The sequence below is a fragment of the Rutidosis leptorrhynchoides genome, chromosome 3 (genome assembly GCF_046630445.1).
Source record: "Rutidosis leptorrhynchoides isolate AG116_Rl617_1_P2 chromosome 3, CSIRO_AGI_Rlap_v1, whole genome shotgun sequence".
NCBI classification, from domain to species: Eukaryota; Viridiplantae; Streptophyta; class Magnoliopsida; order Asterales; family Asteraceae; genus Rutidosis; species Rutidosis leptorrhynchoides.
Window position 1 is genome coordinate 82,621,047 of NC_092335.1, and position 15,655 is coordinate 82,636,701.

General features: G+C 33.6%; 2 protein-coding genes across 6 annotated transcripts; one reads left to right on the forward strand and one right to left on the reverse strand.

Moving 5' to 3' along the window:
- Nucleotides 1-10,154: 10,154 nt before the first annotated feature.
- On the forward strand, nt 10,155-15,055 carry LOC139900608 (probable disease resistance protein At5g66900). Of its 5 annotated transcripts, XR_011777642.1 has the most exons (5): nt 10,156-10,917; nt 11,009-11,214; nt 11,681-11,913; nt 12,290-12,638; nt 13,115-15,055. XR_011777642.1 is itself a non-coding variant. In XM_071883374.1 (3 exons), the coding sequence occupies exons 1-2, from the start codon at nt 10,332-10,334 to the stop codon at nt 11,203-11,205; spliced, it is 783 nt and encodes a 260-aa protein (XP_071739475.1). In that variant the 5' UTR covers nt 10,156-10,331; the 3' UTR covers nt 11,206-11,214; nt 11,681-12,258. The 5 variants fall into 5 exon arrangements, 3 of the variants coding, with proteins under 3 accessions (XP_071739476.1, XP_071739475.1, XP_071739474.1); XR_011777643.1 differs by lacking the exon at nt 13,115-15,055 and having other exon boundaries at nt 12,287-12,301; XM_071883374.1 differs by lacking the exons at nt 12,290-12,638; nt 13,115-15,055 and having other exon boundaries at nt 11,681-12,258.
- On the reverse strand, nt 12,889-15,054 carry LOC139900607 (pentatricopeptide repeat-containing protein At4g37170). Its single transcript, XM_071883372.1, has one exon. It carries the CDS (start codon nt 15,018-15,020, stop codon nt 12,951-12,953), a length of 2,070 nt encoding a protein of 689 aa, XP_071739473.1. The 5' UTR covers nt 15,021-15,054; the 3' UTR covers nt 12,889-12,950.
- Nucleotides 15,056-15,655: the final 600 nt, after the last annotated feature.

The window sequence follows — 15,655 nt, forward strand, 5'->3', positions numbered from 1 at the left end:
AAGATGAAAATGAAAAAGCTAGAGTTTGTGTTTATACCCTAATCAATAATCAATTGATATAGACGCGTAGAGAATGAAAAGAGGAATCCGATTATGTTGAAAGCCCCTTGATTCAAGCTAGTATTTGATGAAGATGATGATGATGTTGTGGAGCTAGGCGACGGCCACAAAGGGAGAAAAAGAGGAATAGAGAAAGTCTTGATAGAATTTAGGTTTAGAAATAAAAATGTGATGAAATGAAATGAATTTGGAAAATGAAAATGGGTGTGGGGGGTGGGGGGGGGGGTGTTCGGGCGAAATTTTCATGGGGTGGGCCCCACATGGCCCACTTTGATAAAATGGAAGAAGACTTGAGGCCCGCAAACCCGGACGAAGCCCGATTCGCGAAAACGCCATTACGCGATTAAATCTTCGGAGGAAACACGCACACGCGAAAAATAAAATATAGAAATATCTTATAAACTCATATGATATAAAATTATCATAAATAAAATAATTTGAATTTGAAAATCACAAAAGTCTAATTATTGGTTTGAAAACCAAAACGATTCACCAGATAGAAATCCACGATACGTAGAAACGTACAATTCTACGAACACATACATTCACATAACATATAATAAGGAATATATTATTATTAAAATAATAATATAAGTCATAGAAATGACGTGGCACGAATGTCAATTAACAGAGGTTAAATATAAACGGAAAAAATAACGGAAAAACTAGGGTCGTGACAGTACCTTCCCATTACGGAAATTTCGTCCCGAAATTTAAGCAGGTGCAGGGGTTGACTCGCCATTTGAGAACAATGCGGGTATTTCTGCCTCATCTGATCATCACGTTCCTAAGTGAACTCGGGCCTGCGTCTAGCGTTCCATCTAACTCGAACGATAGGAATCTTACTTTGCTTAAGTTTCTTAACCTCTCGATCCATAATCTCGACAAGTTCCTCAACAAAATGGAGTTGTTCAACCTCATAAGCATTGTACGTATAAACTGTTCTTAGATTGCAAACCCCTAGAGTATTCGGGAAGTTCTCATCCAACTATAACTCTTAATTGGTTGATGGAAGTAGAAAGAGCTTTGGAGGCTTGTCAATGTGAACCGTAGTTGAGGGTTATGTATGCCAGCAGATTGTTAAAGAATAGAGCTATGGTTTGGTGGAATGCATTGGTGTCAAGTATCCCAAAGGAGTACGTAAATCAGATTATTTGGGAACAATACCAAGGGAAAGTTTGTGAACAATATTGTACCTCTTTTGACTTAATCGATTGAAGACTGAGTTTTTAGATATGAAAATGATGCCTCATATGACAATCGACGAAGTGATTGAACAGTTCATGGATAAGTTGAGGTTTGTATCTCAGTAGGTACCAGATGAAGTATCAAGGATTCAACATTTTATGAATGTGATCTTGCCACAGTATAGAACAACAGTGATGAAGACATGTTTGACGAACGGACTCTGATGTGACATTTGTGACATGTGTTTTGTAATAATGTAACACCATTTGTAAATGATAATAGTATGACATGGATTTTATGTATTAACGTAATTGTTGTTGTGGTTTATATAATAAAGTCTTCCACCGTGTTTTAAAAAAATGGCCTTTGTTATAGTTTGAGAGTGCTTATTATGAGCGGTTGTCGAGGATTGCAAGAGTTACAAGTCACGACGAGCAAATTGAGGTAGCTAGAAGATGTGATATGCGATGATGAGACACCATATTTGTAGAATGCTTTTGGAAGTGATGATTTATCTGATGTAAAGATCATCATTGTTGAAGAGGGCAGAGTTGGGAGCTTTAACAAAATTATACAATATTTATCTTGTATTGGGAATATATCTTGAATGACATTCAACCCTTTTAACATAATTTTTTGGATCTAACACGTGCAAAAACTATAACAAAACTAAAATCGGGTCATTTTTGTACATGGTTCGACAATGTCATTAAGCATCTAATGTACACGTAAGGTGTTTGATGAAATGTCTGAAAGAAAACGTTGATTATGATATGCAGGCCGGAACAAGAGGCACTTTACGTCCTTGCTTCCACCGGGGAGCAAGGTCACAAAGAAGCACATTGCGCCCTTGCGCCTTGAGAGGGTAAATTGTCTAAAAAATTATGAGTTATGAGGCAAAAAAGGTATAAAAAAAAGTAAGCATTTAAGCGATAATTCCTAAAAGTTGCAGGTGTGTTGTGTTTGTTTGTAAATAAGGAGAAATTAGAAGGAAAAGGAAGAGAAACATTTGAAGTGTCTACTTTACCATCCCGTGTGTTAAACATGACAGAACTTAGTGAAAATAAAAATGCCAGTCAATGATTTGGACTCCCCATATAACTATGGTAACTTACGGGGGTTCTTCCAGTAAAAAAAAGTTTTTTGACCTTGAACAAACCATATGGACTTTCGTGTAATTTTGTCTAATATAAATAAATAAAAGTAAGAAAATGAAGCAACTACTTATTTATAGTTTAATATCTTTTGACTCAAATTTTTATTTTACCTTTATATAAGTACTAGTGAAATAACCCGTGAAATCACGGGTTTGTTTAAACGAAATAATTTAATGACATGTTTTAGGTATTAAGTGAATGTAAATGCTAAAGTCATTTATTTTAATGACCCGTTTGACTAAGAAACTTGTCGTTGTTTTTACAAATATATAAATATGTATTTTCGCATACATATGTAACGTAATTAATTTCGTAAAAAAAATCCATATTTGAATATTAATAATATAATAATTATAATTATATTATTATATTAAAAGTAAATAATAATAATAATAATAAAGTTCGTTCAAAGTTTAGTATTTATATTTTTAATAATAATAATAATTATTAGTAACAGTAATGCCTTTTAAATTTTTTTAGAAAATTAAAATACATTTATTATATAATATGCTTTAAAATTTGGGTGTTATGTAGAAGATTTTACAATTTAAGATAGATTAGTATTTCCTTTTATAAAAGATTTTGTATTATTTTTTTAATTAAATTAATATAAAAGTATGACATCATCATTATGAAAATTAAAGGGTAATTAGCTTAATGATGACATCACCATTTTAGAGATTTATATGACTATATAGATTAGTTAAATGATGACATCATCATTTTAGAGGTTTATTAGACTATATAGATATCATAGACTTTGGGAGTACTGTAGATTTCTGCACATCCCATGTGTATCTAACTAGTGGAGGAGCCCTCCCTCCGTGTCGGGACTCCGTTTCGGATATAATTTGTTGTGTTTGGTTCGTAAAATTATTTCGTGTTTAATGGTTATGTCGGTTAAACCTATCCCAAGTTGTACGAAAATTTAAAGGCGGTTAAAATTTTAGGTGAATTTGTTGGGGAGTTTTATGGAAAATAAAGAAGTTACGATTTGGCCCTTGAACTTTAACTTTAGACCCCTATGGAGTTTACATTTTTTACCCTGGGAATATACATTTGGCGCCCAAAAGTTTATAATAGTTCTCAATGTTTAGTGTGGTGTTATTGTGAGTACAACATTTTTGCACGACATATAAACGATTAAAGCATGGGGAAGAACTATTCATAAAGTCTTTGTCTTTTAGAGAGAGATATATATATATATATATATAATGAGTTACGTAGTTAATTTATAATAAGAAAAAAAGTTAAACAATAATAAATTAAAAAATTATGTGGTTGATTTAATAATAATAATAATAATAATAATAATAATAATAATAATAATAATAATGAATAGTTGTTAGTTAGTAAAAATTATGGGATTGATTTATAATGAATGAGAAGTGTAATGGTTAAAGTATAAAATGTGAAAACTATGTGGTAAGTTTGTAAAAGCTATAAAGTTAAGTGTTATAAAGGGCGGGATTGAATTGAGAAAATATAAAAAGTTTGAGTTATGTTTGTGAAACTATTAAGGGCTACTATTCATTTGCTCTATATCATTTAGATATATAGAGTAATCAGCAACGATTAGTATTCTGTGGTCCTAATTTAATAGGCGGTATTCAATATTGGAAAGAGACGTGGCCAAAGACACAACCATTGGGTTCGGTCTTAAAAGATACATTACAAAGATACATTACAAGCTTAACTATATCAACTAGAAAAAAATTTGACCGCGCGTTGCTGCGGTTGTATTCAACGCGCGGCCGAATTTGGATATACGTTGTTTGGTACTTAATATATCTAATAGGTTTGGTTGTGTGTTGTACATGTATATATATGAATGAAATATAGCCCGAAATATTTAGTTTTTTTAACGATGTCTGTTTCGCGTATAGTTAGTCCCGTTGGGTTCGTTAGATTTTTTCGAATTGAACGGTAGTCTCGGAAAAATTTAACTCGCACCGAGCGAGAAGATAGGACTCGTTAAAAAATCGGGTGGAATGAGTTTCTTTTATTTTAATAAAATTGTGTATTTACAGTTTCTACCCCTGAAAAAGTGTAAACATAAGGGATCGTGGTGTAAATTGAGCCAAACTTAAGGGACCGGTTGTAGTGTCAACGGAAACGCAAAAGTACATTAAAAACAACTAAAACTACAAATTTTGGGGTGTTTTTTAGTATAGAGGAGTAATAATAATAATAATAATAATAATAATAATGTTATGATAATTAAAATAATAATGCATATATGGATAGTCAAATTTGTACAAACTTTTAGTCAATTTTGTACCACTTGCATAGTATTTCTTAGTAGTATAAATACACCATGATGATATGCTTGTAAACTTGCACCATTTCATAAAATTATATGAAATACACACTTGTTCTCTCTTTACTAATATTTCATAAACAAATATAATTGTATTTGGTAGTTATAAGTTGAAAATTATAACACGTTATCAGCACGAAGTGCTCCGTATAATCAAAGTTTATCTAAGCAAGCACACGTCACTAATCAAGAAAATGTCAAACTTATCAAAGCTTGAGTTTGATGCCCTAGACGTATCGGGAACAAACTACACATCATGGGTCATGGATGTAGAAATAAATCTTGAATCATTGGGTATTCTAGAAACTTTAAAAGAAAACAATACTTATTCTGATCAAGATAAATTAAAATCAATTGCTTTTATTCGCAAACATATTGATATCACCTTAAAACATATGTATCTCACTATCAAAGATCCACATGTTTTATGGGAAAGTATCAAGAGTAGATTCGATAATCAAAAGGAAATATTACTCCCAGCTGCGAGGGAAGAATAGAGAAATCTAAAGTTCCAAGACTTTAAAAAGGTAAATGAATACAGCTCGGCCATGTTCAAGATCCGTTCAAAGCTTCAATTCTGTGGTCAAGAAATAAGTGATGCTGATACGATGGAGAAAACTTTCTCCACAATGCATTCTGCAAACATTACTATACAAGAAAATTTAAGATTGCAGAATTACAAAACTTTTTCCAAACTTCAAACTTATCTCTTAGTTGCAGAAGTGAATAAAAAATTACTGATGAAGAATCAAGAGTCTCGTCCTACAGGTGCGCTAGCATTTCCTGAAGCTAATGCTATTGACAATAATAATAAAAAAAGAAATGCACCTGGACGAGGACGTGGGCGAGGTCGTGGTCATATTGGTCAAAACCATCATCATGGAAATTACCATAACAATAATAAAAATCATAACTATGTTCGAAATCATCCTTATGGTAATGATCGTGGTGGTGGTCGTGGTCGTAATGGTTACGGTGGTCGTGGTCGTGGACAAAGAAATAATAATCCACAAAATTATAAATTTCAACCACCATACAATCCCACAAATCATAATGTTGAAGGAAGCTCTTCAAAGAATATTGAAGATTCTTGTTATCGATGTGGTAAAATTGGACATTGGTCTAAAAACTGTCGAACAAATCAATATTCCGTTAATCAATATCAGGAATCCCTAAAAGGAAAAAGAAAAAGAGGCAAACCTTGTGGATGACCTTGATACAAAAATCACTGAGCCAATAAGTGACTACTTTAATGAATAAATTTCCTATTATATGTCCATGTCAAATAAATGGATGTAGATTTACGATCTATACCATATCTACTTTACTATATGTTTCCTTATTATGTACTTTCGTTTATAACATATCTTTGAATGTAATATATTGATGAATTATGTACTCATTATTTGTTTCTCATATTTTGAAGTTCATGATGTACACTACTGGAGTGCAAAATCAGTCAAATGGTGGGGATCTTTGTATTGCAGACAGTGGTACCACACACACTATACTCAAATCTAAAAAATATTTCACTGATTTTAAAGCAACAGAAGGATCGGTACATAATATATCAGGTCCTGCGAATTTAATAAAATGAATGGGAAAGACAAAATTTATGTTACCAAATGGTACAAATTTTCTGATAAAAAATGCCTTATTTTCTCTCATGTCAAAGAGAAATTTGTTAAGCTTCTCTGACATATACCAAAATGGATATGATTATCAGTCAGTGACTACAGAAAATGATAAATATTTAAGTATCACTGACAAGAAGCATGTGATTGAAAAACTACCAAGACTTAGTTCTGGTTTACATTATACATATATAAATGTACCAGAAACACACATGGTAGTTAATGAAAAGGCATGTGATCCTGTAATGATCAATCTGTGGCATGAAAGATTAGGCCACCCAGGATCAACAATGATGAAAAGAATAATTCAAAATACATATGAACATCCATTGACGGATCAAAAGATCCCTCATGATGCAATTATCCCATGTACATCATGCTCACTTGGAAAATTAATAATAAGACCATCACCTCTTAAGGTTGAAAAGAATCACCAATGTTTCTTGAAAGAATTCAAGGTGATATATGTGGACCAATTCATCCACCATGTGGACCATTTAGATATTTCATGGTCCTAATAGACGCATCTAGTAGATGGTCTCATGTTTGTCTATTATCAAGTCGAAACATGGCATTTGCAAAATTTCTTGCTCAAATTATTAAATTGAAAGCATATTTTCCTGATTATACTATTAAAAGGGTGAGATTGGATAATGCTGGTGAGTTTACATCTCAAGCATTTAATGATTTTTGTATGTCTATTGGGATTGTTGTTGAACATCCTGTTGCTCATGTGCATACACAAAATGGTTTAGCTGAATCACTAATTAAACGATTGCAGTTAATAGCTAGACCATTGATAATGAGAACAAAACTCCCAGTATCTGTATGGGATCATGTAATTTTACATGCTGCATCATTAATTCGCATTAGACCAAGTGCAAGTCATTCATATTCTCCCTTGCAACTTGCTTTTGGCCATCAGCCAAATATTTCCCACCTTAGAACATTTGGTTGTGCGGTTTATGTTCCTACCGCACCACCACAACGCACTAAAATGGGTCCTCAATAAAGGATGGGAATATATATTGGATATGAAACATCTTCAATCATAAGATATATTGAACCCATGACGGGTGATGTTTTTACAGCACGTTTTGCTGATTGTCACTTTAATGAAACATTGTTCCCTAGATTAGGGGGAGAAATAAAAAATAAAGAAAATGATGTTTCATGGTGTGAACATCAATTAATGTATCTTGATCCTCGCACAAAAGAATGCGAGACCGAAGTTCAAAAAATAATGCATATGCAAGAACTTGCGAATAAATTACCTGATGCATTTACAGATACAAAAAGAGTGACTAAATCATATATACCAGCAGCAAATGCTCCAGCTCGAATTGAAATTCTAAAAGCTGGCAATAATGTCACTCTTGAGTCTTTGCGACGCCGGAAACGTGGGAGACCAATTGGTTCCAAAGATAAAAATTCTCGAAAAAGAAAACCAGCTGATAATGAGGTAAAAGAAAGTGTTCAAGAAGAACCACAAATCAATACTCCTTCTGCAGAGGAGATTGATGATGTCAACACGGAATTTTCAATTAATTATGCACATTCAAAAATATTATGGAACCGAAATGAAATGAAAAATCTTGATGAGATATTTTCATATAATGTTGCATATGCCATCATGAATGATGATGATGATCCAGAACCAAAATATGTCATGAAATGTCAAAATAGACATGATTGGGATCATTGGAAAGGAGCAATACGAGCCGAATTTGAATCGCTCAATAAAAGAAAAGTTTTCGGATCTATCATTCTCACACCTAAAAATGTGAAACCTGTGGGATATAGATGGGTTTTTGTGCGAAAAAGAAATGAGAAAAATGAAGTTACAAGGTATAAAGCTAGACTTGTAGCTCAAGGTTTTTCTCAAAGACCAGGAATTGATTATGAGGAAACTTATTCTCCTGTTATGGATGCAATTACTTTTAGATACTTAATCAGCCTAGTAGTTTCTAAAAATTTAGAAATGCATCTCATGGATGTTGTGACTGCTTATCTATATGGATCACTTGATAGTGATATATATATGAAGATACCTGAAGGATTTAAGGTATCAGAAGCAACCAATGAAAAACCCAAAGAAATGTACTCAATCAAGTTACAAAGGTCTTTATATGGGTTGAAACAATCGGGTCGCATGTGGTATAAACGATTAAGTGATTGCTTGATAAGCAAAGGGTATACCAATAATCTTATTTGCCCATGTGTATTCATTAAGAAAACAACATCCGGATATGTGATCATAGCCGTTTATGTCGATGATCTTAACATCATAGGTACAAATAAAGAGATCAATGAAGTCATTCAACTTCTAAAGAAAGAATTTGAAATGAAAGATCTCGGAAAAACCAAGTATTGCCTTGGTTTGCAGATTGAGCATATGCCTAATGGTTTACTTGTACATCAAACAACTTATAGGGAAAAGATTTTAAAACGTTTCAATATGGACAAGGCAAAACCATTAAGTACTCCTATGGTTGTTAGATCACTTAATGTTGACACTGATCCATTTCGTCCCTGTGAAGATCATGAAGATATCCTGGGACCAGAAGTACCATATCTTAGTGCAATTGGAGCTCTTATGTATCTTACAAATTGTACAAGACCTGACATTTCTTTTGCAGTTAATTTGTTGGCAAGGTTCAGCTCATCTCCTACCAAAAGACACTGAAATGGGATCAAACACATATTTCGATACCTTCGAGGAACTACTGATTTAGGATTATTTTATTCTAACGAATCAAAACAAGATTTGGTTGGTTATGCAGATGCAGGTTATTTATCTGATCCACATAAAGCTAAATCTCAAAATGGATATGTATTCCTAAATGGAGGTACCGCAATATCATGGCGTTCTCAAAAACAAATACTTGTTGCAACATCATCAAATCATGCCGAAGTGATTGCATTACATGAAGCTACTCGGGAATGTTTTTGGTTGAGATCAATGACACAACTCAATACTGATTCTTGTGGACTAGAACGCGATAAAAGTCCAACAACTATCTATGAAGATAATGCAGCTTGCATAGCACAGATGAAAGAAGGGTATATCAAAAGTGACCGAACAAAACACATACCTCCTAGATTCTTCTCATACACTCAATATCTCATTAAGAACAACCAAATTGAAATGAGATATGTTCAATCCAGCAAAAACTCTGCTGATCTTTTCACCAAAGCACTCCCAACTGCTATTTTCAGAACACACGTTCACAATATTGGAATGAGACATGTTCAAAAGATGTAAAAGATCAAAGATGTCTACTTGAGGGGGAGACAACTCTATACTGCACTCTTTTTTCCTTAGCTAAAGTTTTTTCCCACTGGGTTTTCTTTAGCAAAGGTTTTTAACGAGGCAGTAACTTATAGTTGATCTCCAAAACAAAATTTCTATCCAAGGGGAAGTGTTATGATAATTAAAATAATAATGCATATATGGATAGTCAAATTTGTACAAACTTTTAGTCAATTTTGTACCACTTGCATAATATTTCTTAGTAGTATAAATACACCATGATGATATGCTTGTAAACTTGCACAATTTTATAGAATTATATGAAATACACACTTATTCTCTCTTTACTAATAATTTATAAACAAATATATAATTGTATTTGGTAGTTATAAGTTGAAAATTATAACAAATAATAATAATTATCTAGAAGCAAAGAAGCATCCACAAACTTAACAACATATATGAAGCTGATGACTATCGCACGCCTTCGGGACCATTTACCATTGGAATATCTATAACCTAATTCAAGCCATTATATAAGCCCAACAACACAATTATGAGGCACTAATCCCCACTCAATCCTAACCAACCAAATTGCCTAAATTGTCGCCGGACTAACAAGACTCCATGCCATTTTCACCTTAAGACCTAACCCATTACAACAATTGATTCCTTGTATACAAACCTAAAATAAAAAACTTACACTGCGGAATCAAATCATGGAATCATTACTTGTAGTAGCTCTGCATCTAGTTTTCGGTGAAATGCTGAAAGTCACTGTACAACTTGCTAAAAACCATGGCAAATTCGAAACCCTGCTCAAACGCCTTAAAAAAACTCTAAACAGAATCCAGCCAATTATTGACGATATCAAGAAATCGCGTGAGCAATTGAACTACAGTGAAGAAGAAATAAAAGAGTTCACTAATTGTTTGACGAAAGGAAAAAAGCTCGTCCTCAAGTGCTCCGAGATCAAGTCTTGGAATCTGTTGGAAAAATATGTTTATGCGTATAAGCTAATTCGTTTGGATAAAGATCTCTTGAGGATATTTCAGATTGATGTTCCGGCGAAACTATTGAGTGACAAAAAGACGCTTTTGGTTGAAATTGGTGTTTTAAAAAAAAAATTAGATGTACTTATTAACGTTGCTCGCGGAGTTAAGAGGTTGTGTGGTGTTCTGGACCTAAAGGTTCTTATAGACGGATTGAAGCATGGGCTACTCAATGATGACACGTGTATTGTCCTGATTTTGGCTCCTGGAGGCAATTCAGTCGAGATGATTTGTCATGACAAAGAAAAAAAAGGTACCAACAATTCATCTCTATGTTTTACTATATTTTTGTTTGTAGTATAATTTTAATGATGTGATAACATAGATCTAATTGGTGGATTAAGGGAATCTTCAAATTTGTAATGCCCCAATACTTGCCAAAAGACAATCTCGGAGCAAGCCAAAGGAGAATAAGCGTATTCCCTCGAAAGGAGAAGAGAAAATAACATCTTACAGAGCACAAACAAGAAGGGTAAACAAAAAGCGTCAACTTGAACTCCAGCCCAATATTACGACACCCCCAATTGGCCAATTCAAGTGATGATTAAAGGTGAGTTATTTCATTGTGTGTTTGTTGTGTAATTTGTCATGTAATAATCTTATGTTTTAAAACTTTATGTGTGTTTCTACTGTTATGTAATAATCTTATGCTTTTAGACTTTATGTGCGTGTTTCTATTGTTATGTGATATGCAATAAATCGTTGTGTGTAAAAATCTTGATTTCAGCTTCATTAAATTAAAAGTTTATTGTACTCGAACGAGTACAGATTTTCGTTCGAACACAACTGAACTTGTTCGAACGATAAACTGTTCGCGCACAGTGTATCATGTTCAAGCACAAAGTATTTTTCTGGGACACATCATCACTAGGGATGTTCGAACATCATAAACTGCATTCGAACAACATACCGTTCGAACTAGCAATGTATGAGTGCAAACTTTAAAAAAAAAAAGTATTTTATAATAAAAATTTGAAAAAAGTGTACCCGAGCCAATTTCCTTTGAATTATGACAGGAATATTTGGTAATAACATAATGTATGTTACCATCTCAAGACCGTTCAGTCTTAAGATGATTGTGCAAAAAAAATATTAGAACATCATGGAAACAAACATAGCTTGTTTTAAAGTGACGAGGAAGCCAAGAATCAACTCGAGAATCTGTTTCGACAGCTGGGCCAGAATCTGCATCCTTCGTTGAGGATCTTAATTTCAAAATAAAAGGATTCAAGATCTTGGTCACATCAAGGTTCTCTTTTGATATCATCTATTTTATACTCCCTCTGTCCCAATTTAATAATCACAAAAAATACACAGTTTTAGAAAAAGTGACTGTCACATGTATTTTTTTTATCTAATTTCCAGTTTTACCCCTAACCTTTTACCTATATTTTTGTCTTACTTAAATAAAGTAAGGGTATACAAGTACTTTAATCAATTATTCTTATATATTTATGGAAGTGGACTATTTATTAATATGGGACAGATCAAAAAGGAAAGATGGACTATTAACATGGGCGAGAGAGTACATGTTTTACAAATCTTTTTACGGCGATATCTTTCCCATTTAAGCTAAGTTGTGCCCTATTCGGATGAACTTTTAAAATTTTATATGTTTGAAGTAGGTGGAAAAGGAGCTTAAAATAACATGAGGCCGAAAGCTGGATGATGTATGAGGAATAAAAAGAAGTTGAAGACAGATAAGATGCAAAAAAAAAAAAAAAAAAAAAAAAAAAAAAAAGGAATAAGATACCATGTTAAGAGGGTATCCTGGTCCAGTATCTTAGTCATTAGATACATGTACGTCCGGCAGTAATATGACGAAACACTTCATCTTTGCCCGAAATCATGTCTGAAAAAGAATCAATATACCACAAATAAGAATGAGATTGAATGCAGAGGTGTCTTTGAGCATAGGCAAGATAGGCAACCGTCTAGGGCCCAAAATTTCGAAGGGCCCAAAATTTTGATTATGTAAGTATTTTTCTCAATATATTTAATTAAATCAAATAAAAAATTGTCAATTAAAGTTAAAATACCTTGTTTTTAATAATTAAATACAATGTAAGTAATTAAATAGATAAATTGGAGTATTATTGTTTTATGCGTAGTAAAAAAAATTAATGTATATGTGGACCCTTTCGTCTAGGGCCTTTAAATTGTTGAGACGGCCCTGATTGAATGCTAGTACGTTACAACTAATTACTAAACTATCTCATTTTAAAGTTTTAAATCATGATACCATTACTAAACTCAAGCCTACTCACATTGATGAATTGTGCATCCTCACCAATAGTCGTTGCATGAACAATTTCCGTCTTCAAAACAGTGAAATCTACTTGAATCTCTAACAATAATTTTCCTACTAACAAGTTTAGAGACATATTTAATGAATGTATGACAATCAACACAAGTCCTCAAATTCTTAAACACTTTTATCGGTGTCCCAGGTGGAGTAGCAAGTATAGCAAACGCAATAGCAAGTTTCTCACTGTGAAACGACAAATTTTGCTCCTTTTGCTCCTCTTCCACATCATGAAGCACATAATCTGTCTTTGGTACATAACCTTCTTCCCTCATTTTTTTCTGCAACTCCATTAACAACTCATAAATCTCCTTTGATCTTGTGTGTGATGGATCTCCCATCAAGAAAGTATAAACTTTTCTCTTTATTTCAGTCCAACTTTTTCCAGGTTTCTTCACAACTCCATTAATATCCATCATGTTTCTAACTTTTGCCACCTCACCCCATTTACCAGCAGCTGCGTATATGTTGGAGAGCGTAACATAAGTGGCTGCATTTTCAGGCTCGATTTTGAATAATTCTTTTGCTGCCCGTTTTGCCAAATCAAGATTTCCATGAGTTCTACAACCAGCAAGTAATGAAGCCCACAAATACTTCTCCGGTTTCATTTCCATTTTCTTGATAATGTCTTCCGCTTCACTAAATCTACCAGATCGACTAAGCAAATCCACAACACATGCATAGTGATCAACAGTATAAGACAACCCATGTTTTTCTTTAATGGAATAAAAATATTCAAGCCCTTTATCAACCAAGCCTGAATGTGTACAAGCAGAAAGAACTCCAACAAACGTTATATGATCAGGCTTAGTTCCTGACTCGAGTAGTGATTCGAATAACTTTATAGCTTCATTAGGTTGACCATTTTGAGCATAACCATTGATCAAAGAAGTCCATGAAGCTAAATCTGCTATTGACATCCATTTAAAAACCTTATCTGCAACTTGTACATTCCCACACTTACAATACATATGAACAAGAGCACTTGCTGCAAAAGAAGATTGATTAAAACCAACACGTGTCATATACCCATGTACTTGTTTACCTATACTTTCGGTGTTATGATGTGCACATGCATTTAATATACCAGCAAAAGTGAATTCATTAGGCCTGTTCCCTGATTTCAGCAACTCTGAAAACAGGATAAACCCTTCTTCTTTCCTCCCATGTTTAAAATACCGATCAATCATTGCTGTCCACGTAACAACATCTTTATCTAATGTTTTATCAAATATATGTCTAGCTTCATCTAAACTCCCACATTTTCCATACATATCAGATAAAGCACTCCAAACAACTGCATCAGAATCCATACCTGTACGCACAATATGACCATGAATTTCCTTGCCAATATTTAAACATTGAGTCGCAGTAGAAGCTGCAAGCGCACTACAGACCGTAAACTTATTACACCTTACGTTACACTCGTTCATCATTGTTCTACACAACAGTAAGGCATCATTCGGCAGGTTACAGCGAACATATCCTGATATAATCGCAGTCCACGAAAAGTTATCTTTTTCAGGCATTTCATCAAACAGCTTCCGTGCATCTTTCACCCGTCCAGCTTTTGCATAGCCAGACACCATAGTATTCCAAGAGCACAAATCCTTATCTTGCATTTCATCGAACACAACCTGGGCATCAGCTAAGCTCCCACACTTGCAGTAAACATCGATCATTCGATTATAACTCGATACCCCTGGCGAAAAATCAGATGTTTTTATATGAGCATGGACCATTTTGGTGCTTTCGAGGGCTTTCTGTTGAAGACACAGCTGAAGAAGATTAGAATACACTAACGGAGATGGGCGTTTGATACGATTAAGTAGTTGAATTGCTTCATCTAAACGGTGTCGGTCACATAAAGTGATGATAGCTTCTTCATGTTTGTTTTCTCTGCATAATCGTTTAATGAGATTTTGTTCATCGTTTAAGGGTTTGAAAAAAGTTTTCTTAAGTTTAGGGATTTCAGATGAAAATGTAGAAAAAGAGATAGCTGGTTGGCAATGAAGGTTGAGAGATCGATAATTGCGTTTGACTAATATCATGATTTCGCGTTCAAAAAGTTGGCTGAACTGGTGATGTGTAGTCGGAGAACTGCGAAACCGTGTTCAATAGTTTGTGTTTAATAATTTACAACATGATTCCCTCATGTATAATCATTTGTGCAATTCACCCCTGATAGTTTGAGTCCAAACTATAGCTGGCTTTTCGAATATATTCATTAGCAATTTAGCATTCTCCCATTTTCTAAATGTCAAAAAACATGAAGAGCGTCCCATATTCTGCATCAAAAATCATGAACAGTGTCCCATTTTTTGTATAAAAACTTGTACTAAATGCTCCTAAACTTGTACCATCAACTACAAATTGTCACTCTTGACTAACTTCAAGGGCAACACATGTAACTTTTTAGTGGAAAATCGTAACTTCCCTGAGGTATAAAGGTTGAATTCCGGGGACCAAATTTTTTAATTTAATAAAAAACCAATCAATTAAAACCCACTTAAATTTTTTACGGGATTTCTCTTTTCATTCGGCTCGAATTAAGTTTCACCGCCATAACCATTAAACTTGAAATAATTTTACGAACTAAACGCAACAAATTATGTTTGCAACGGAGATTCTACGCACTAACAACAAAACTTTGTTTTTTAGTATAAACATAAAAGTGAATTGCATT

Excerpts from the sequence above, each read along its gene's own strand:
- LOC139900608 (XM_071883374.1), top strand. The coding sequence starts at position 10,332 with ATGGAATCATTACTTGTAGTAGCTCTGCATCTAGTTTTCGGTGAAATG. Across the intron at positions 10,918-11,008 it reads TCATGACAAAGAAAAAAAAG|GGAATCTTCAAATTTGTAAT; the intron begins GTACCAACAATT and ends TGGTGGATTAAG.
- LOC139900607 (XM_071883372.1), bottom strand. The coding sequence starts at position 15,020 with ATGATATTAGTCAAACGCAATTATCGATCTCTCAACCTTCATTGCCAA.